Source organism: Zootoca vivipara, chromosome 2 (assembly GCF_965207765.1).
Source record: "Zootoca vivipara chromosome 2, rZooViv2.hap1.1, whole genome shotgun sequence".
Classification (NCBI taxonomy): domain Eukaryota; kingdom Metazoa; phylum Chordata; class Lepidosauria; order Squamata; family Lacertidae; genus Zootoca; species Zootoca vivipara.
In genome coordinates, this window is record NC_142584.1 from 20,940,732 (window position 1) to 20,961,747 (window position 21,016).

Below are 21,016 nucleotides of genomic sequence, written 5' to 3' on the forward strand. Positions count from 1 at the left end.
AAATGAGACGACCAGGCCACACTTTTCATTTTTATTTTAGAGAGGGATTTGGTATCAGTATTTTTATTTATGCAGTGCCATCCACATACGCATTTCCCCCCAGGGTAATATTAGTTTTAAAAAGAGTTCCTTATCTAAAATTCAACAGCTGAAGGAAGTATGAGATAACAGAGAAAGACAGGAAGAATGTGGGAAAATGCAATCATATATCCCTAAGCTTTGTTTTATGTGGGTCTGAGGACTGGGACTTGTTCTATTGCATAATTTGTTCTAATGTGAAATACATTCTTTATCACATTTGTATCCCACTCAACCTTGTGGAGCCAAGGGTTGCACACATGTGGTATTCCCCATTTCATCAGTGGGTCTGAGTCCACCTTTTTGGGGTGAAAGCAGAGAATCGCTGTTGAGGCTGTTTTTGCTCATTTTGCTTACTGTTTGAAATGGCCTAACTGATGGTTTAAGTATTGTATGGCTTACTTGTTTTAATTTAGACTGTATGAGTTGTATTCAATAAGTAATGTCATTAGCTCAAGGACTTTCAACTCTGCAATAGGACTTCTACTCCCTATCTTCTCCCTGTGCCCTTTCATCTGTGCTGGGGAGTTCCCCAACCCTCCAGAGCAGATTGTGGGGTGGGAGCACAGGTGGAAGTCATTGTGCTAACAGGGTGACTTAGTTGGATACAACCCTTTGTGTAACCCACTTTGAGACTGCAGTCACAGCAAAGAGTATTCAATAAATGCACATAAGCAAATAAAAGACAAAATAATAATTATAAACAGGGTGGTATTTAAATTGGATAAGGATGATCACTAAATAGCAAATAACTGTAACAAGTGGTTCTAACTGGGGACGGGAATTCTGCACAACTTTAAATGTGACATTATTAGAACTCCAAAATTTTCCCCTGCCTTATCTTCTCACTACTGACAAAATATGTGTACTTCCAAGCAGCCACCGCCAGAGGGATTATGGGTATCTTCCAGCTAAATACCTCTGATAATACTTCTGATAATATTGACCTTCCTTTATCTCTTGAGACTATGAACTCTTCAGTCACAGTATGTCATGCCCCAGCTATTCCCTCCCAAGTGTTACTGTGGGTTGTTACTCCTGCGAACCCTAGTTTCATCACCCCACCCTTTAAAAATAAATAAATAGTGTTGCATCAACCTTCATTGTCCAGTTAGCAGAAACCAAAAAAACCACAGGATGTGGTTCCCCCCCTTTTCTTTTAAAAGAATACCTTTCTAAAAATATTGAGCACAAGGTGGTAGTAAAAATCAAAGAGTCACAAATGTTTAATTACACAGCTAAGAAAGACAAAATTAAAGGTGCTATACAATGCACCCTCTCTCTTCAACATCTGACTTGCTCCCTATGATTCTAAACAGAGCAAACATTTACCTTGAATTATAGTCTTTTTTCATCTTGAGAGCATGCTCATGAATTGGAACTTGGGACACATGATGTTCTCCTCCTTCCAGATGAGACTTCCTAAAAGCTAGCCTCTCTGGAGGTCTATTTGTAAATGTCTTTCTAGATAGCTTCTAGCAAGTGATCTTTTTCATTTATTTACCTAAATATTATTACCTAGCTAGCCCCATCTATTTAGCCTACAATTTTTATTCGCTTTCAGTAGATTCTGTTCTAGAGGCTTCTGATGTCATTAGTTTTAGTACCCATCCGCTACCTGGAAACCCACCCACCCCCCAATATTTGTTTTTTCTACTACTGTGATAGAAAGCCTGCTGACACCTCCCTCTTTGTGCATAGGTGCTGCTCTTTTGGCTACGTAAACAAAGGCACTCATAGTCTGAACATCAGAAGTAGAAAGGATGATGATTCTACTTAATTTAGGTCTCTGGAAGCATGCGTGACACAAATCCGACCACTATGCTGGTAATACAAATACTGTAACTAAATTAGGAAATGAATTAGGAACATTACTTGCCTTTTTCAGAGTTGAAGCATTGGTCTGTCTTGCACAGTGATGCCAACATTGACTGGCAGTGGCTTTCCAGATTTCCTGATAGGGATCTTTTCCCTACCTGGAAATACCATAGGTTACAATTGCAAGTCAAGTCAAGTCATGTAGTCTATAATATAGAAATAAATGTAGGAAGTCAGGAAAGCTTGAGCAAAAGTCTTTCCTGAGTGCAAGTATGATGACTGTTTTCAGAATCACTATTTTGCATATAAGTACTACAGACAAACACATTTATAATGAAATTCAAACACAGTTGCATGAGAGAGGAAAATAAAGATGGAATATTCTCCAGCCAAAGTCCAACATTTTAAACTGCCATCGTTTCAAATTAAACGCTGCAACAAAGTATTTTAGACAAAATTTATTCCTCAGTTTTTCATGAGCTAGAATCCACTTCATCAGATGCAAAACTGGAGAGAGCTCAGCACTGGTTTCAGTTTCCCAGTGAAAAAATACTAAATTTTAACTGGATTGTGCTGGTGGTCTTGTCACTACCGATATTGTATCCTTGAATCACCCTCAGCAACACACAACAATGCTGCAGGACCATTTTAAGCTGTTTGATGGCAGGAGAACTGTTGTCAGCAGTTTCTGTCTTGAAATAACTAATTTATATATGTTAAATATTGTCTCTTACTTTCTAGATGGAAAGAGTGGAAGCAGATCTAAGCAGATCAAAATCTCTCCGGGAAAAGCAGTCAAAAGAATTCTCCTGGCAGCTTGAAGAGCTCAAGCAAAGATATGAACAACAGGTTAGCTAGCTAGCTTTAAAATAAATAAATAATAAAAACAACAACAACTCTAGCATTTACCTTTTGACACAGCTGGGCCCAACTTGCATTTCCTTCTTAAAAAATAATAATATTGGATGTTGTTGACTTAAGTTTCACAGGCAGTTCATTAACACAAAGTTTGCATTCTTTTCTGTTGTTTACACTTGTAGCAAGGCTTCCTATTTATTTCCAGAGGTTTCAAATTGTGTTTTGTGTATATTGCTATATCTCAAGATGTTCCAGACCCTGGTTTAATGAACTTGAAACTCACCTCCTTTGCTTAAATCCCATATTATCACTTCATAGTTAAACCAAGCCACATTTGTAAGCCAACAGCTATGGACCAGGTGGCGCTGTGGTTAAACCACTGAGCCTAGGGCTTGCTGATCAGAAGGTCGGCAGTTCGAATCCCTGTGACGGGGTGAGCTCCCGTTGCTTGGTCCCAGCTCCTGCCAACCTAGCAGTTCGAAAGCACGTCAAAATGCAAGTAGATAAATAGGAACCGCTACAGCGGGAAGGTAAACGGCGTTTCCATGTGCTGCTCTGGTTTGCCAGAAGCGGCTTTGTCATGCTGGCCACATGACCTGGAAGCTATACGCCGGCTCCCTCGGCCAATAATGCGAGATGAGCGCGCAACCCCAGAGTCGGTCACGACTGGACCTAATGGTCAGGGGTCCCTTTACCTTTACCTTTTAGCTATGGTTTCACACTATGGTTTGTTGGCAGAAAACAAACCATGAGTTGCTCCTCTGCCAGAATATATATATAAATTTCACATGAAGTCTTCTTTATGATCTTCTGCTAAATTCTTTTTTCTCATCTCTGCTTGGATGCCAGTTCTTTAAAACTTTACACTAATAGTTCATTCTGTTCCTTTTATGCTGTCTTTTTTGGTAACAAACAACAAGATAACTTCAGTGCGAGTCATTTCTGAATATTTCTGAACTTTATCATGGTTTCTGCAGTGTTGTATATCGGTTCTAAATATCCCTTTTAATGGTACCAACTTTTCATTCATGCGTTATGTAGAGTCAGGTTCTACAACACTTGTGTATTTGTATCTTGAAGGTTTTCATGCCTTATAGGTAAAAGAGTGCATTCCAAAATGTTGATTAAAGTGAGTTATAATTGAGCCCTAAGACAAAACAGGTATCCTCTGTGTTACATATAAGATGCCTCACGTGATGCAATGATGTTGCCAAGGCAAAGCCTGTGCTTTGAAATATACAGCCTGGAATGTTCAAATAATATCATGGAACATCATGGGCAACCTCTGTGCTTTCTCTCCATCTGGAGCGCAATGTCCCCAGTTCCACTAGCCTTATCCAAGATTCACTATAATGTCAGCTGCAGTAAGTTGCTGCCTAACTGAAGCAGACAGGAAGAGGGCCTATGAGTACTCCATTCTTACCCTTCGTCTCTTACCATAGCTGCCAAGTATCCCGTATCCGCCGGGAAAACCCCTTTTTTCTTACCGTTTCCCGGCGGTCTCCCGTTTGGCGGAAAATCCCGGCATTGTCCCTTTAATTTGCTTCTTCCCGGCGGCCATTTTTCTGGTGCCGCTTTGCCCTTCTATGGGCACCAGAAAATGGCGGCGCCAGCGTCGGAAGTCGCTTTTACGTGTTTCCGGTCATGCGCGGAAGCAACTTCCGGTGCTGGCGCCACCATTTTCTGGTGCCCATAGAAGGGCGAAGCGCCACCGGAAGTTGCGTCACGCAACTTCCGGTTATGCGCGCGCTGCCGATCCCGGATCTTTACGATCCGGACTTGGCAGCTATGTCTCTTTCCTGTGGAGTTGCTGGTGAACCAGTTTTTACTGGGAGATGGGGAGATGTAGCTTTCTAAGGATTTATCAGCTAAGCAGAAAATTAGGTTTTTGGGGGGCAGTGGAGGGGTCTGTCATAGGTTGCCAGAAGGGTGGGTGGTTTGTTTTTGTTTGTTTTTTGCTGGAAGAGTTGACTGGGAGCTAAAACTTCAGTCATGTAGCATGGACAAGAAACATGATGTGGTCATCTTAGATGCCTTTATTGATGAAGCCTTGATGAAGGATTTCAGCACTCTGAATGGGTTCTAAAACTTGATGATCAATTGAGATTTGAATATGATATCCTGAATGCAAAAATGTTAGTGTTATGTTTGGTTAAATTCATGTTCATGAATTTACATATTAGCTTATCTATTCTTTCTTCCCTTCTTTTGTAATTTACTCTGGGTACTTACTGGTAGAAGAGCATGATATGAATACCAAAATATTAAATAAGCTTAACCCTTAGATTTATCTCCAGCAAAAATAATAATTTATTAATTCGACCACTTAGTCTTGCATTCTAACATCGGTCAGCTGGATGCCGGTGGTTCACAGGGTGTGAGGTTAAAGGTGAACCTGTCTTTGTTTCCATTACTTGGTATTCAGACAGTTATTTTGTTTTTGTGATGTGGATGTCAATAATAAATAGCTATTGACAGACATATCTGTGGATATGTTTAATCCTTTAAAAAAGTAATCGAAGATGGTTACTTGTGCCATAGAATATGGTAGAATATTCTGGTTAGATGATAATAATAATAATAATAATAATAATAATAATAATAATAATAATATATTTATACCCCGCCCATCTGGCTAGGTTTCCCCAGCCACTCTGGGCGGCTTCCAACAGAAAATAAAATACAGTAATCTATTAAACATTAAAAGCCTCCCTGAACAGGGCTGCCTTCAGATGTCTTCTGAAAATCTGGTGGCTGTTTAAGCGAGATGAGCGCCGCAACCCCAGAGTTGGTCACGACTGGACCTAATGGTCAGGGGTCCCTTTACCCTTTTACATATTTCTTCATCGAAATGTACTTCTTTCGGCAAAATATGATGGCAAGGCCCTTGTTGGTGCCAGCTAGACATCTCACTCACATTTATCTTCAGATTTGTCACTTTCCTTTGAAGTATCTACTAAGGTCGTTTTTTAAAAGAGGAAGTTTAGTTGGTCTTTCAAATATACCAGCTGTAAGGAGAACAGTGTGTGTGTGTGTGTGTGAGAGAGAGAGAGAGAGAGAGAGAGAGAGAGAGAGAGAGAGAGAGAGAGAAAACGAGTTCCTATCTGCCAGGACCAGCTGCCTTAGATACTTCAAAGGTATTGGACACCACAGAGAAGGCAGCAGCTTTTCCTGCCTTTGAAACGGCTTCAGTGCCTGGGTCAGGCTTAAAAGACCTTCAGCACACAAAACTGTTATGGTGTGTATGTGTATATATTATATATTTCTCTTGCTGTTTGTACATGTGTTTTGAATGCTTTTAATTTACACAAAACACCTTCTGGATGGTACTGACTGAAAGTGCTTTCATTAGAAGCCACAGGTTCTTGAATGTATTTGGAATACATTCAGTATTTGGAATTTCAGAAATCCTGGGTGCTGTTCTAAACTTCTCAAACAAAGATGTGCCAATTGTATAATTTGATTCTCAACACTGTAACCATAATAATCCAAGGGGTATATGTTACCCCCAAATGCACCTTTCCCCATCTCCTGTGGGGAGGGGAGGGAAAGTGCATGCAAAGGCATTTCTCCATGCATACAAAAGCTTTCTTTAAAAGCAAATGGAGCCACCATACAAGCAGATATCTGGATCAAGGCCTACAGATGCCTTCAAGAAAAGGTGAAATGCTATATGGTATGCTTGAGGCCCATTGCTTTCCTTGTGACTTATGTGATTAACATCCCACTCCTATGCATCTGAGAATAAGGGCCAAGGTTCAGGAGTAGCAAGAGCTGCAAAGTAGTTCCAACAAGTTTTCCCTCCTACTTGCCAAGCTTTTAATCAGTGGCTAAGAAATCCTAGGTATTCGTTAGAATCCATCTCCTTACATACCACATCTTTTGAATTTTCCTGCATTGTCCCAGGTAAATTGCTGCTGCATTCTGGGAAAAAGAGCAGGAACAATGAGGTCAGTACAATGCAAACACACCGGCAAGAGCACTGAATTGTCTCCACCAATGTTATTGCACCTTACAGCTGCCTTACCGCTCCCCCACTCTGTCTGGCATAAAGTAGTGACATAGCCAGAGGGGAGGTCAGGTGAGCACCGCAGCTCCACCATGCTGTCCTCCATTGATGCTAGGGGCAATTTCTTCTAATATATCTATATTTAAATGTGTTGTTTGTTGTTGTTTAGTCGTATCCGACTCTTTGTGACCCCATGGATCAGAGCACGCCAGGCACTCCTGTCTTCCACTGCCTCCCGCAGTTTGGTCAAACTCACATTAGTAGCTTTGAGAAAACTGTTGTCCCCTTCTCCTTGTGCCCTCAATCTTTCCCAGCATTCTAGGGAGTCTTTTCTTCTCATGAGGTGGCCAAAGTATTGGAGCCTCAGCTTCAGGACCTGTCCTTCCAGTGAAGCACTCAGGGTTGATTTCCTTCAGAATGGATAGGTTTGATCTTCTTGCAGTCCATGGGACTCTCAGGGGTCTCCTCCAGCACCATAATTCAAAAGCATCAATTATTCGGCGATCAGCTTTCTTTATGGTCCAGCTCTTTAAATGTACCACCCCTTAATTCCAGGTTTGCCATCCCACTGTAGTGTATCCAAGAAATGAAAACCTAGATGGTTACTATACCAGGATACAATTGGAAGTGTGTCCCTGCTTCATCTATGAAGGATTTGGATCACTAGGGGTAGTGGCTAGGTTCAATCTCCACAGTAGTAGTGGCACCAAATACAAAACATTACATTTTACCATACAAGTCATCCACTCCTAAAGGAGATATCTTCAGAGGACTTACTCTGTCTCTCCTCAAAGCATACAGGGTTTCTTCTCTCCAAGCACCACCCTGGGTTTCTGTAAATATTTCGACTTTCTCTTTGTTGTACACTGCCTTTTACAGTATCAAAATGATGGATATTCTGCTAGTTATAATGAAAACAAGCATATAGGAAAGAGAGGATACAGAAACTGATATTTGTGCTTTTCTGACAATTCTCTTTGATTTAAGAGTTCACAGGTAGGGATACTTCATACATTTCTTTGATGAGCTGAAAGGGCTCAATGGAATGCTGCCCAAGCCATTTTGCGGCCTGAGGCAAATGGCAAGATGGCACCTCTCCCCAGTCCTTGTACTGCAAGACTGGTCATTCACAGTGGTGACAGTACAGTGTCCTTTACTGCAACAGATGGCACCAAGCTTGCTTAGGGGAAGTAGGTCAGAACACATGGCACACACAGCTCTGTCCCCTACTTAGCATTTTGCCACCCGGAACCTCACTTTGTCTCATAGTAGTGCTGGCCCTGGTTTAAGGGGACTAGAAAGGGCAGCAGGGCTGGACCACCAGAAAATCAGTTGGCAAAGGGAAAACCATGATGCCAGTGAAAGTATTTCTAGTATTAATTTGTAAATTGAGCTTCAGTTTTGTTTCATTTTGCCAAATATTTATGAGCCAGTTTTTAGAAGTTTGGAACAATGTGTTTTGATTCCAGCGCTCATTTTGCATGGAAGCTCATCCTGTTCTGCTCAAAAAGGCTTCCTTCCATATAAGTGGATTCAGGCCTTGATGTGTTAGATAAAAATGTGTGAGTATGTAGGCAAGGGCAGGGGAAGTTAGCCAGTTTTAACTAATGCATAGTTCTAGGTAACTCACTGCTGAATGTTCTTTTTCAGGATTATAATTATGATGCTTTGCTTTTATTAAACGGTGCAAAAAGATGTAAAGCACAGTGTGTAACACAACCCGATTCCCTTCTGAGGTTGGAAATAAAATAAAAATACTTCCCCTTAGTCCCTGAATAGGGAGGGGGCAGGAATCTTTTAATTGCAGTGTTACAAATGCACATAACAGCCATTTCCAAGGACACATTTGCAGCTGCCGATGACAGAAAATGCCAACTTAAAAAATGAATGCTATCGCTTTAAGATAAGGTGCCTGCGCACTTTTACCCACACAAACAAGATCGATTTTGAGCAGACTCCTACTGTTTGCTTTCTTTTCTGAAGAAGAAGAGGAAGAAGTGGGATTCTCACGCTGACTATAACCAACATATTCTAGATAACGTGCTTTTTCTTCTTCTCCTGAAATCCACCAAAACTGAAGAAAAATCCAAGTGACTGTTCTTAGCAGCTGTGTGGCCTGGAGTTCACTAGGAAAGCTGGCTTCCTGCAGTCCCCTATTCATCACCTGCTTCAAAGGCAGCCTAGCTGGCTATAGTTTGCAGGCCAGGTAGGGTGCCATTGTGCACAGCCTGGGAGGATTAGTATCAAAGCTGCGGCAACCAGGCCCTTGGTCTCGGGCTGCCATTCAGTCTAGCAGGGAGAGGCTAAGACTGGCCAAGGTCATCGTATCCAGTGTGGTGTGGACTGGGAAAGGATCCTTCCTGAGAATAGAATGCTTCTTATGAAATCATGGCGCAAGCTTGCAGCACAGCAGGTGCCCTCCTGAAACACATACATCTGTTTATGTTGGTGTACCGTAGCTGACAGCGGAATAATAGGGCTCTTGTTCAATGTGTGTGTATGTGTGTGTATATATATATATATTTCTCTTTAACGAAAATAATATATGTATAGTCGCCTAGATGGGCTTTTATTTTGGAGAAATCATAAAAAAATATTTTAACAGATTTACCGATGCTTTTGTGTGCAAGCATGAAGAGCAGAAGAGGCTGATTTAACCATTTTTAATCTGCGTCGCTGCTGGATGTCAACAGCAGGATACTTGGAGAAACGTATACAGAATGCGACAATGGCGTGGGATTTTTTGTGTGGGTTTTTTTAAAAAAATTTTTAAAAAACCACACACACACACATTCTGACATCCATACAAGTACATTGCGTTTCAAGATGTGCCGTATTTGTTTAGCTGTCACGCTTAGCAAAATTGCTCCGATAGTGTTTTTTATTTTTTTAAAAAAAAAAATAAAGACAAAGGTAACTTGAGGTAAGGATGATGTAATAATAATAATAATAATAATAATAATAATAATAATAATAATAATAATAAAGTGAATTGTGGAGGGTGGGGAATTAAGCTGTAAGATGAGTTGTCATGACGACAGGGATGTTCTATTGATGAACTGTACTCTCCATTGTCCAATCAGATAGTAGAGCTGAAGCTGGAGCATGAACAGGAGAAGACGCACCTATTCCAGCAGAATAACACAGAAAAGGATTGCCTGGTCCGAGAACATGAACGGGAAATTGAGAAACTGGAAAAACAGCTCCGGGCTGCCATGACAGAGTACGACAATAAAACCCAAGAATGCAGGAAGCGAGATGTACAGGTAATAATTAATAGCATTTCGAAAGTCATAGGCTTTTAGATAATACTAACAACAACAACAATAAGAACAATTTTATGTTTTTTCCAGTTTGGTGGTTAATGCACGCTTTTGATCACTTGCAAAACACAAAATTTTCTCTCTTTTTCCTTCTACCGCTCCCTCCCCCTGCCACCGCAGAAAAAAGGCTTTAACTGCAAAAACCACAGGTAGCCAGATTAAGAATCCCATGGTGTGCAATAACTTGGCCTCTTATTTATAATCTTGTCTCATTTTCTTTCATGATGGACTTAAGGGGGGAGGTATTTCCTCCCTCCCACTTTATCTACAATAACCTCCCCCCCCCCACCCGGACAAATCTATTTTCAACATATCTGAGTTATTTGTATGGACTTTTTTGTTATAGTTTTTCTCTGCAGGCAGCCTACAAATAGCTTGTGCTTAAGTTTCCATTTGATTTCTTAGTATTTTCCCCTGGTGTTTTGGGTTTGGGGTATTTTTAAAAATAATTTTTTTGAAATTGATTGACGAGTTCTCCTGATGAACAGTTGAAACGTTTTGAATTTGGAGTTTTCATTAGGTATCTCCCCCCCCCCCCGCATATATCTCTATGCGTGAATGTTTAAAAAACTGATATATATTATATGTATTCACACAAATGAACACACACACACGCGCATATACATACATGAATACATACGTATATTCACACTTTCCAGTTTTCCCAGTTTTATGGTCACTGTTGGAAGCCATTTGGCAGAATAACCTCCAGCTGTGGTAGCATTTGACTCTTCAAACTTATGGATGAAATGTGGACTGTCAGCATGGATAATTATCTTTATTAATTGTTCCGTTTTAAACAAATCATTTTAGTTCATTGTATGGTGTTTGCATTTATCATGCAAGTATATAGGCGTAGTTCATTATCAAGAATATATGCGTTCTGAGAGCCTGAAGTAAAGACAATAACTTGAAAGCATGTATAGTGCTATATATCTATATACCGGTATCTATATATCTGCGTTAGACTAGTTTGGATAATTTTAAACAGAAATGGGCTTCTTTGTTTCTGTGGGTTAACTGCCATATAGTTTTCGCGTTTTGTATTTCTTCCCCCATTCTGGGTGGAACATGATGGCTGTGTTGGCGCCGTTCATTGTAAAATCTTAACTATTGCATTGGTCCATAGCTAAGCAAAATTAACAGCTTATTTTATTATTTTGCCTCATGAAAGTAATATCTTATACAAATCGCGAGTATGGGGTACATCCAGACCATTATACATTTTAATAAATACGTTAATATATTAGAATTATTGGAACCAGTGCTTTTCCTGCTAGTTGGATATTTGCAATGGATGCAATGCACAAAAAGTTTGACTGTAATCAATAGGTCTTAAGCATTTAGTCCAAGTTCAGTTGTAATCATTGGGACTTATTTAATTATGCACTTCAGTTCCATTGACAGAAAATAATCTATGCTGAATGTTGCTGGATTGTACCAGGCAGGGATATGTCTTTTGAGTTGTCACTGTTGAAGCTATCTCATCTTTACTAATCAGCTTGTATGTACTGCCTAATGAGTTCAATTCCTGGTAGCGGTTGGCAATTATGGGGTGTTTTTTTTAATATTTATTTCATATCTACAGTATTATTTTAGTAGTGCTCTAAATTATCCCTTCAGCTTGTATGCTTCCTGATGGTTCTGGTATATATTAGAGATTAAGCAATCCCTAATAAGGTTTCAAAATTTGTTGTTTTTCTGTTGAAATTATTCCCATGTTTATTATTTTTACAATTATTTCAGCATAACTATCATGGCAGTTCAATAAGGGGGATGTACTTGTTCACGACTAGGCCACTTGTTTCAAAATGCTGATGACTATTACTTTTATTAGGATTGGGGGGGGGGGATGAAGGACCAATCCTGTTGGATCAAACTGATAAACGGTAGTGATAGTACTGATAAAATATTCTATTTACACTTGGCTTTTCATACAAGTGGTATTTAGTGATGTGTTTTACCGCCATCTGCTAAAGTGATTTTGATAGTGACATTAACAAAGCAATAACAATGTGTGTCTAGAAAATCAGTATATGAAGAAGGATGACCCTCATTATAAGGTGTAAGTTTTACGTGAACCATGTTTGTACAGTGTAACTTCACACCCCCATTCCCTCAACAACATCGTGGAAGCCATTTTGTTGAGCTAGCTTCTTCATATCCTTGTAATCATTATTCGTCAGATAAACATATTTTACTTTTTCTGAAAAACCTGAATGATCCATAGTTTGGTTGTTTGCCATTATGGCTATGGAGGCATTTTCCATGACTCTTATGCTATAAGTATAAGTGGATGCATTTTTTTTAAAAAAAAACCTCCATATTGATGGAAAAGTTTCACAAAGTTCTGAAGAGGGGAGCATTTTGAAGAGTCACTAGAAAGGTTTACACTCTTGCAATGTACTGCTGAAGTCTTAAATTAACTACTGAAATAAACAAGATATTATAGACATTATTAATATAAGATACAATCAAATTGGTTTGCAACGCAAGAATGTGAAACTTGTATGAATATCTGTAATACTAGGTAATGTCCCCACAATTATATCAAAATTTTACCTATGTCCAGTTTTAAACAAATTGTTAACTCAAACTGAATTTTCTTGCTTAGAAAGAATATCACTTTTATGTGGACGATCAACAATTGTTTGTTTTCATTTTCATATACCATTTGAATTTCATTTTCTCATCACTATAAACATATGTCTAAACTTTATCTCTTGTTGGGTGATAACATTTGGCAACATCAGCTAATCTCTTAAGGGGATGGTCACCCCGACATCCAAGAGCATATCTTTAGAGTTTTTGCACGTGGCACTAATCCTTCACTGGCATTCTTTGCAGGTCAGTAATTCCATTGAGGTTAAATAGCCTCCTTACTTTGACATTTGGGAGAAAATGTTTTTATTAAACTCAGTTTTAATTCACTATGCTAACACTTGTTTATGTGCATAAATACTATGTACTTTATTTACACACACACACACACACACACACACACACACACACACTGTGTAATTTCTATCCTGCCCTTCCTCCCAGGGCAGCAAACATTCAAATTATAAAACAATTAAAACATTTTTTTAAAAAAATGCAGTACAGATGGAGACTGAGAATAAATGTGTGCATTATATTTCCATCTTTGGAGTTATTTTAATAACATATGAAAAGTACTCAAATTGTGACTTCTAAAACCCATAACCTTGTTATTACAAATAGTCATCTCTCTAAAAGAAAAGATTGGTGCTCTCTTTTCTTAAAAAAAAAAAACTTCATTGCTTTATAACCAATTTTTACCTAGCTGCCAGCAAATGTATCAGTTTCACCACCACAGTCTTTCTTGATCCAGTTGTCACCTTTTCCCAAGCACATGACACATATTCTTGCTACTTCAAGGAGTGAACTGTTCACATCTGCTTCATAGTTGTATCTTCTTAATCCTTATTCCTTGGCTGTTTGACCTTTGGACAAAGAAGAAAGGAATGAACTTCAGAGAAATCACATTACTTTGTTCTGTTGTAAAATGGGCACCAAAAATGAATCCTTTTCTCCCATTTTCTGTTACAATGTGCTGCCCTGCCATTTTCTTCCTCTCATAAATGTTTCAGCAATAAATAGAGCACCAGTAATGTCACAGAGGATTAGTAGTTAAAAAGTTGATATACTGTCCACTTGTCCCCGAACAGCTTCCATTTCCATCAACTGAGCTTGATGAAATAGTGTTTATAGCCTTCCTTGCGTTCTGTTCTTGTTAGTTTACTCTATTTGCCTGTCTTCTTTTCTGTCGCCCTTTCGCTGTTGTATATTTTCCTACTTGGTTTCTCTTAAGCTTCACTGTTCTTTACTACATTTTTCTTCCATTTCTTACTCTATATTTAAAATCCACTGCCACCTGTTTGCTGCTTAATGGGTTCTTAAACAATCATGGTGGTAGTTCATTTGGGGTGTACCTCTTGCCCTCTTTTTATCACTATTAATTTGAAAAGCTAGTCTTAATCTTGATCTATTTGCTTATGGTAATTTCAGTTTTTATTGAGAAACAACCCTATGAAATCTTGCTACATGTTTCTTGCTTAGAAGGCTTGTGGGTGAGGGATATGCCTTTTCCTGAAGTCAAAGACAACAGAGAGACCAATAGAGACATGCATATAAGGCTCCCCTTGGCTTGCAAGCATGCCCCTTGTGATGAGGAGAAGCAAAGCTTTCACTTCTGGTTTTTTTTATTTACCCCTTTCTGTTTTTATTAATCACAGGTTGTATTGTCATGTGAACCATACAAACTTAAAAATCATAGCTATGGTTTGTGGAAGCGACTTGGCTTGCAACCATAGTTTATGCATCTGACTTGTTTTCAGTAGCCATAGTTAAGATTAACCAGAATGCAAAACTCAGGTGACATGCTAAACTGCAATTAAAGCACATCCTTCCAATTTCCTCCTTGTGACCAAGCCAGAGGAGGAGACATTGTGCAGGCAGAAACTGGACTCATTTTTTTGTAATGCCAAACAATGGTTTAGCATTACGTCTGAATGTTACCACAAACCTGTTAGCAGCTTTGGTTACCACATTGCACATTCTGCTTTAGTCAGTAGACAAGAATTTCAAATATTTATCCATTCGCTGAAGATGCTGTCGGTTTGCATTTGCTGTGATCCTCATTGTTAGGACAGTCATTATATCTGTTAACTTTTATGCATATGAAATAAAAGCTACACTTTTGTGGGGGGGGGGGGGGTTAGAAGTTGGCACTGGGAGAAGGTTGCCTGTATATGTCTGGGACACATACACAGCAGTTTTCTTTTCAGTCTTGGCCACACTGATGAATTAGGATGCAGATTTTATTAGTACTGTAAAGCTTTTGTTGGCCCTTGCAGCCACCTTCAGTTTTTCACACCCATTTCCTGACCATAGCCTGCAACATGGGACCTTGTTTAATTGTTTTTAAAATGTGTATGTTCCTGTTTTCTCTTCGCTCTGTTTCACTCAGGGCATAACTACTCCATCTAGGTCTAAGTCATTTGTTTTCCCTAGGGAATCTGGGACGTATAGTTCAGGCAGGGGTGGGTAGAGATCTCCAACAGTATTTTTAGCATTCTCATCAAATCACAGCTCCAATAATTGGGGAGGGAGCTGTGACTGTTAAAGTGGTATGGGACCAGTATAAATTTGTAATATAGACACATTCCCATTCTCTTCTTTCTTCCATTGCTGTTTTTCTCTTCATAATCCATGCAACACACATAAGGCTGGTTTTCATCTGATGCTGAATCATAGTTTAGTGTTCCACAGACTAGCCTCAAGGAGCCTGAGCTCCTTCTGCACTTCCCACACACCCATGTGGCCTGGAGAAGGACTTCTGTCAAGTCTATTTTCACTTTCAGCTTCGCATGAAGTAGAAACCAGGAATCCTAGATTAAAAAGAACTCTGGCTGGTTCGATAAACCGCTTTCATAACTCCTGGCTTAAAACTGGCTTATTGTGAAATTGAGTAGAGTTTGTCTGATATGTAATGCTAAGCTGAGCTTCTTGAAAGGTGAAACTAAACTCACTGAATCTCCTCTCTGGGTCAAGTGGGAGGAACAGCCACAACGAACTATTACTAGGTAACTTAAGATTCAAATATTAAGTGTGGGCATTATGGTAATCCAAAATCTCTGCCTCAGGTCTGGAGAATAATTCGCTTTATAGATCCATTAATTCTTAAGTTGCTTAAAAGATGTTGGAAATACAAAAAATAATTTGTGAATATGATTCTGAGTGGTTGGTTTTCTCAAGTGCTAATATGTTTCCCTATTTCTCGCTGCACAGTTGATCCCAAAGGACAGGCAACAAAAAGAAGGTGAAACAACATCTCATTAGACCAATTTGTGTGTGTGTGTCGTAATATGCATAGTATTCTTAATCAGCCACAATACTTTATTTTATTCTTTGTGTGTTTGAGCTTATTTGCCAGTCAACTGTGGGTGTTTTCTCTAGGTTGATCCAAAAGGCCAGCATTCTGTTGAATTCTGAAATGCCGAACTTGGGAAAGCCCATTCCTATTGAAGCCCAGTTGTCCATATAGCTTTAGCCAAGGGAGCAGACTCTGCTTAGCTTTCCCCCTAACCTTTTCTTTGGATACTGATATTCTGTATCAGCCTTGTTATACAAGTACCTGAGAAGACAGTTCACTTTTACTTTAGTACTTGTTTCCTATCCTAGTTACATGCTTCTAGAGTTTTCCTATAGTGGCCTTTGCACTTTTCTACAGGAAGCCTCTCTCTGTCCTTGCATCTGCCTGCTTAGCCCCCTCTGGCTCTTGGCAGAAATACAATAGAGTGAAATGGCAACTTCCAATCACAAATCAGGGATAATCTGAGGTGCTACTGTTGAGATCATGGGAAAATGTAGGTACATTAACTTGCCCACTGGGCAAAATTATTATGGGGACTCTGAATCAGAACCTGTTGAACTCCTGGACTCTGTGCTTCAGAAAGCAAGTTTGTTGCCTTAATGATCAGTAGGTTTACATGAGAAATAAGATGCCCTCTGCAGCAGTTAAAACCTTACTGTTCTCTGTTTCTCGGATACACTCTTACGGGAAGGCAAGCTTTCAGAACCAGGGATCGTTAAAAAGGTGGATATTGGAACCCCATCATTATCCTGCTCCCAAAGAAGGTTGGGGGTTGCAGACCCGAAATTGGATGTTAGCTTCAGGAACTTTAGGATGGTGACGCTGACCTCCAACAGTAGTCACAATGTGGCAAGGAGATTTCTAGGGTGTGCACAGACTTGAAAGTCTTGCATGTATATGATTCTGTAAAGCCGTGTTGCAGAAGATAATATATGTTTTGATGTATAAGATAAATATGAACGGCAAAGTGGATTATCTGGCAACATGGCTTTGGATAGAGAGACGGTGATAAAATGGAAGAAGGAAAGGTTAGTGAAAAGGAGGTTGTTTTACTTAGTCATGGTGGAGAGGAATCAGGTTTGAAGCCCAGATTGTGGATATAATATATAGCCATAGAACAGGGTGATGTCAATAGAGATACAAAGCATGCAAAGGAAAGTTTGAATGGGAACTCTATTTTCAACTAGTTGTTGTTGGGGTTTTTTTAGCCTATCTACAGAGTTCAACCCATGGTGAAATATTATCTGTCCAGTTGGCAATGTAAAATTGGACATCAAGAATGAAAGACAAAATACAGGCATGTAGAATACAGTATTGGTAGCCTGTGTTGAAATGATACTGCATGAATCCCCTTTTCCCCAGTTCATAGAATCATAGAATCATAGAATAGAATCATAGAAACGTAGAGTTGGAAGAGACCACAAGGGCCATCCAGTCCAACCCCCTGCCGAGCAGGAAACACCATCAAAGCATTCTTGACATATGCCTGTCAAGCCTCTGCTTAAAGACCTCCAAAGAAGGAGACTCCACCACACTCCTTGGTAGCAAATTCCACTGCCGAACAGCTCTTACTGTCAGGAAGTTCTTCCTAATGTTTAGGTAGAATCTTCTTTCTTGTAGTTGGAATCCATTGCCCCGTGTCCGCTTCTCTGGAGCAGCAGAAAACAACCTTTCTCCCTCCTCTATATGACATCCTTTTATATATTTGAACATGGCTATCATATCACCCCTTAACCTTCTCTTCTCCAGGCTAAACATACCCAGCTCCCTAAGCCGTTCCTCATAAGGCATCATTTCCAGGCCTTTGACCATTTTCGTTGCCCTCTTCTGGACACGTTCCAGCTTGTCAGTATCCTTCTTGAACTGTGGTTCCCAGAACTGGACACAGTACTCCAGGTGAGGTCTGACCCAGAGCAGAATACAGTGGTACTATTACTTCCCTTCATCTAGATGCTATACTCCTAATGATGCAGCCCAGAATTGCATTGGCTTTTTAAGCTGCTGCATCACACTGCTGACTCATGTCAAGTTTGTGGTCTACCAAGACTCCTAGATCCTTTTCACATGTACTGCTCTCAAGCCAGGTGTCACCCATCCTGTATTTGTGCTAGTGAAATCCTTCACTTTCATTGAACAAGGACAGGACCAAGACCTAGACCCTGGGTTGCTATACCATCTCTGAAGAAATAACATTGAACAGGAGCCAGCAAGAGATACTAAGACTGTGGACACACTATATGTTTAAAGCACATGACGTCCCCCAAGGAATCCTGGGAACTGTAGTTTGTTAAGGGTGCTGTGAATTGTATGTATGTGAAGGGTAAACTACAGTTCACATGATTTAGGGGGGATCATCATGTCCCTTAAATGTATGGTGTTCATGCAAACTTAGGAACACCAGCAAAAAATTAAGAACCAGATGAGGACAGTCCGTCACTAGGGTTGGACAGATCTGAGACATACGATGTGGGCATGTCCAATGATACATTTGTTTTGGTCTGACATTGTTGTCTGTATCAAATTTGTGCTAGTGAAATCCTTCATATTTGCTGATGTTTATGTGCTTTTAAATCAGATTCCTCTAGTGTGGGGATTAGCAAACAACAAAAGTGTATTTTATGAGTCCTTGTGGTTGCTAAGAGACTCATACTTTGAGCCTGGAAGGATAAACACCATCTATTAACCCATGGTCTGAAGACCTCACTGCCCTTTTTGCATTCGAACATATTCTTCACAAATGTGGATACCTCTCTGGACATTTGGAAGACTAATATCTATATGTTTAAATTAAGGGGGACTTACTGTATTCTCAGTGTGTGTTGATGGTTGTTTTTTTCTCTTTAACTCCTCCCTCCCATTTTTTCCTTGTTAATTTTTTATGGGGCTGGGCAGATCCTTTACAGTTGGTCTGCCCCAGGCCTCAGGATGAGGCCAAGGCTGTCCCATTCTGTTTCCAGGTGGGTTTTTAATGGGGAATGTGGTTGGTCAAGGAAGCTGTGGACCCAAAAAGGTTGAAAACCTCTGTCGTAAGGGAAAGAACTTAGGTTTCCTTTTGCAGCAGTGTCTCCATGTCATTTTCTAATACTTGTTGGACAGCAGATTATTTCAAATAGATCACCTAAAGTAATATGGCTAACATTTGTTTTTTAAAGCTTGCTACCCTATTCTGTATAGGTCAATTTATTTAGAACACATCACTGTCATTTCTTTGTTTTCAAAATCAAAGTAATTCACTCTTTCAGAAACAGGGAGCGACTGAAAAGCTGTCAGTGTTTTAACATTTTTGTAGATTTTTTTTAAATGATAAAATAGCTGTTGGTTTCATAGCATGTCTTTAAAGCAGCATGCCTTTCAGATTCCTGAAATTCAGGTAGCAAGTTAGCTTGGGGGTAAGGGGAATATAAGAACACTATAGCTCTTCCTTTGAAGTACTGAGTCATTTTTTGGATCTTTCAACTCTCTTTGGCCCAAATTACAGACAATGTTCATACCTCAATTACTTTGAGATGACTTTTTGTGATACTTAAAAGAAGTCAATATGCAAAGGATGATGCGGAAACTGAACTTATCAAAGACATTGTAAACTTAAATTTATTTGGTTGATATGTTTTCATCTGTTCTATGCTACCTGATGGCAATGTATGACCAGGAGTTCACATATTTTGGCTTTTCCTAGTAGGCTGCCATTCTTTGTGCTTGCCACAGGGCAGAGGTTTCTCACACCACACTAAGCTTTGGACTAGATAGCAGCAGCATGAGTTTCTTATGTTGCTTTTGTCTGTTGTGTTGAACTTTGCAGTAGACAGCCTCCATAGAGAACCACTCTCTCTCTTCTTTTGTACAGGAGAAGAGAGGTATTGGAGCACATTGAGCTGTAGATCAGACAGATCTGCTGTTGCAAAGCTCAGCATAAGTTAGCGTGCTTGCCCTTCATTTTCTGCAACTTGTGGAAAGCTCAGGGGAGAACTCTCTTCAGTGTTTATCATCCTACCTCACCTGAGATCTAGGACTATTACCTCTAGGAAATGGATTTTTGGAGGCCTGATGGTTAATGTACAATTGTTTCATTCTGACAAAAATAGAGGTTAAGCAGGCCAGATGTTTCTCTTTATTTAGTAGAGTATAGTGTGCTGTGTGATCATTTGGAGGAAGGGTGAATGCTTCCTATCTCATCTCTTTTTAAGCTTGAGGCATTTAGGATGAGAAAAAGAAGGTTATCTATCCCCATGACTTGGACCAATCAATATCTCATAAGCAGAGCTTGTGAGAAACCAAAAAGATGCTTGTGAATGTTTCTCATTCCCCATGCTAATATAGAGATAAGCAGGAAGAAGATCATAAAATTCACTCTGGGTCATCCTAGTCAGGAATTGCCTCATTAACCAGAGCAGGGTAAGTAATGTGTAGTTACAGAGTGATTAACATTTCAAATAGGGAGTTCCGGGAAGCTTGACTTGTAGTCGGACTAGAAAGTGCGCTCCTTATTTGTAACAGACGGGGAGGTACAAAATAGAAATGACTTCTTGGCTGGAAGCCCAAGTGTTAAGCATCCCAATATACGCTTATCATAATTGTGCCTTGAAATCAGATTTTGATTTGCTAAGATGAATTCCAGTTTCAGCTAAGACATTGTGTTTTATTGTGTGTAGATTGTGAATCACTGGCTTTCTTACTCCATTGTTTTGAATAAAGGTTGTTCTTGGAAGCTTCAGGCAGAAATATATAAAGTGACATCTTCTCACAAGTATTTTGATGCCACCCCATTCCTGTGTATTTGGTAGGAAATGAATAACAGGCAGAAGTTAAGTGTAAAAAGAATAACAATGAAAATACAATATGATAGATAATGGTACAATATAAATTTGTGGCTTTGCATATAACGTATAACTGAAAATGTGATATATTTAGAGTGTTCACCTGGTGTTTATTATTTTCCTTCCTTTTTTTCTTTTTCTTCCAGAAAATTTGCAGTTGTTGAAAGACTACTTTGTCCTTTGTGCAGTTACAGGTTTTGACCATTAATATATTTTAATC

At 39.5% G+C, this 21,016-nt stretch overlaps 1 protein-coding gene and 1 long non-coding RNA gene across 7 annotated transcripts in view; one reads left to right on the forward strand and one right to left on the reverse strand.

Annotated features, from left to right (window-relative positions):
• Positions 1-21,016, forward strand: part of CEP112 (centrosomal protein 112) — a 206,747-nt gene that overhangs the window by 88,807 nt on the left and 96,924 nt on the right. For all 6 annotated transcript variants that reach the window (XR_015947984.1, XR_015947985.1, XR_015947983.1 and 3 more), the window contains 2 exons: positions 2,638-2,745; positions 9,847-10,029. Coding sequence is in view for 3 of the 6 variants with exons in the window: in XM_035104026.3 (XP_034959917.2) it covers positions 2,638-2,745; positions 9,847-10,029 (291 nt within the window). In the remaining 3 variants the exon portion in view is untranslated. The remainder of the gene's footprint in view (positions 1-2,637; positions 2,746-9,846; positions 10,030-21,016) is intronic.
• LOC148686763 (uncharacterized) overlaps positions 13,350-21,016 on the reverse strand; it is a 38,017-nt gene continuing 30,350 nt past the window's right edge. The window contains exon 4 of the long non-coding RNA XR_015947988.1: positions 13,350-13,550. This is a non-coding gene — a long non-coding RNA (uncharacterized LOC148686763). The remainder of the gene's footprint in view (positions 13,551-21,016) is intronic.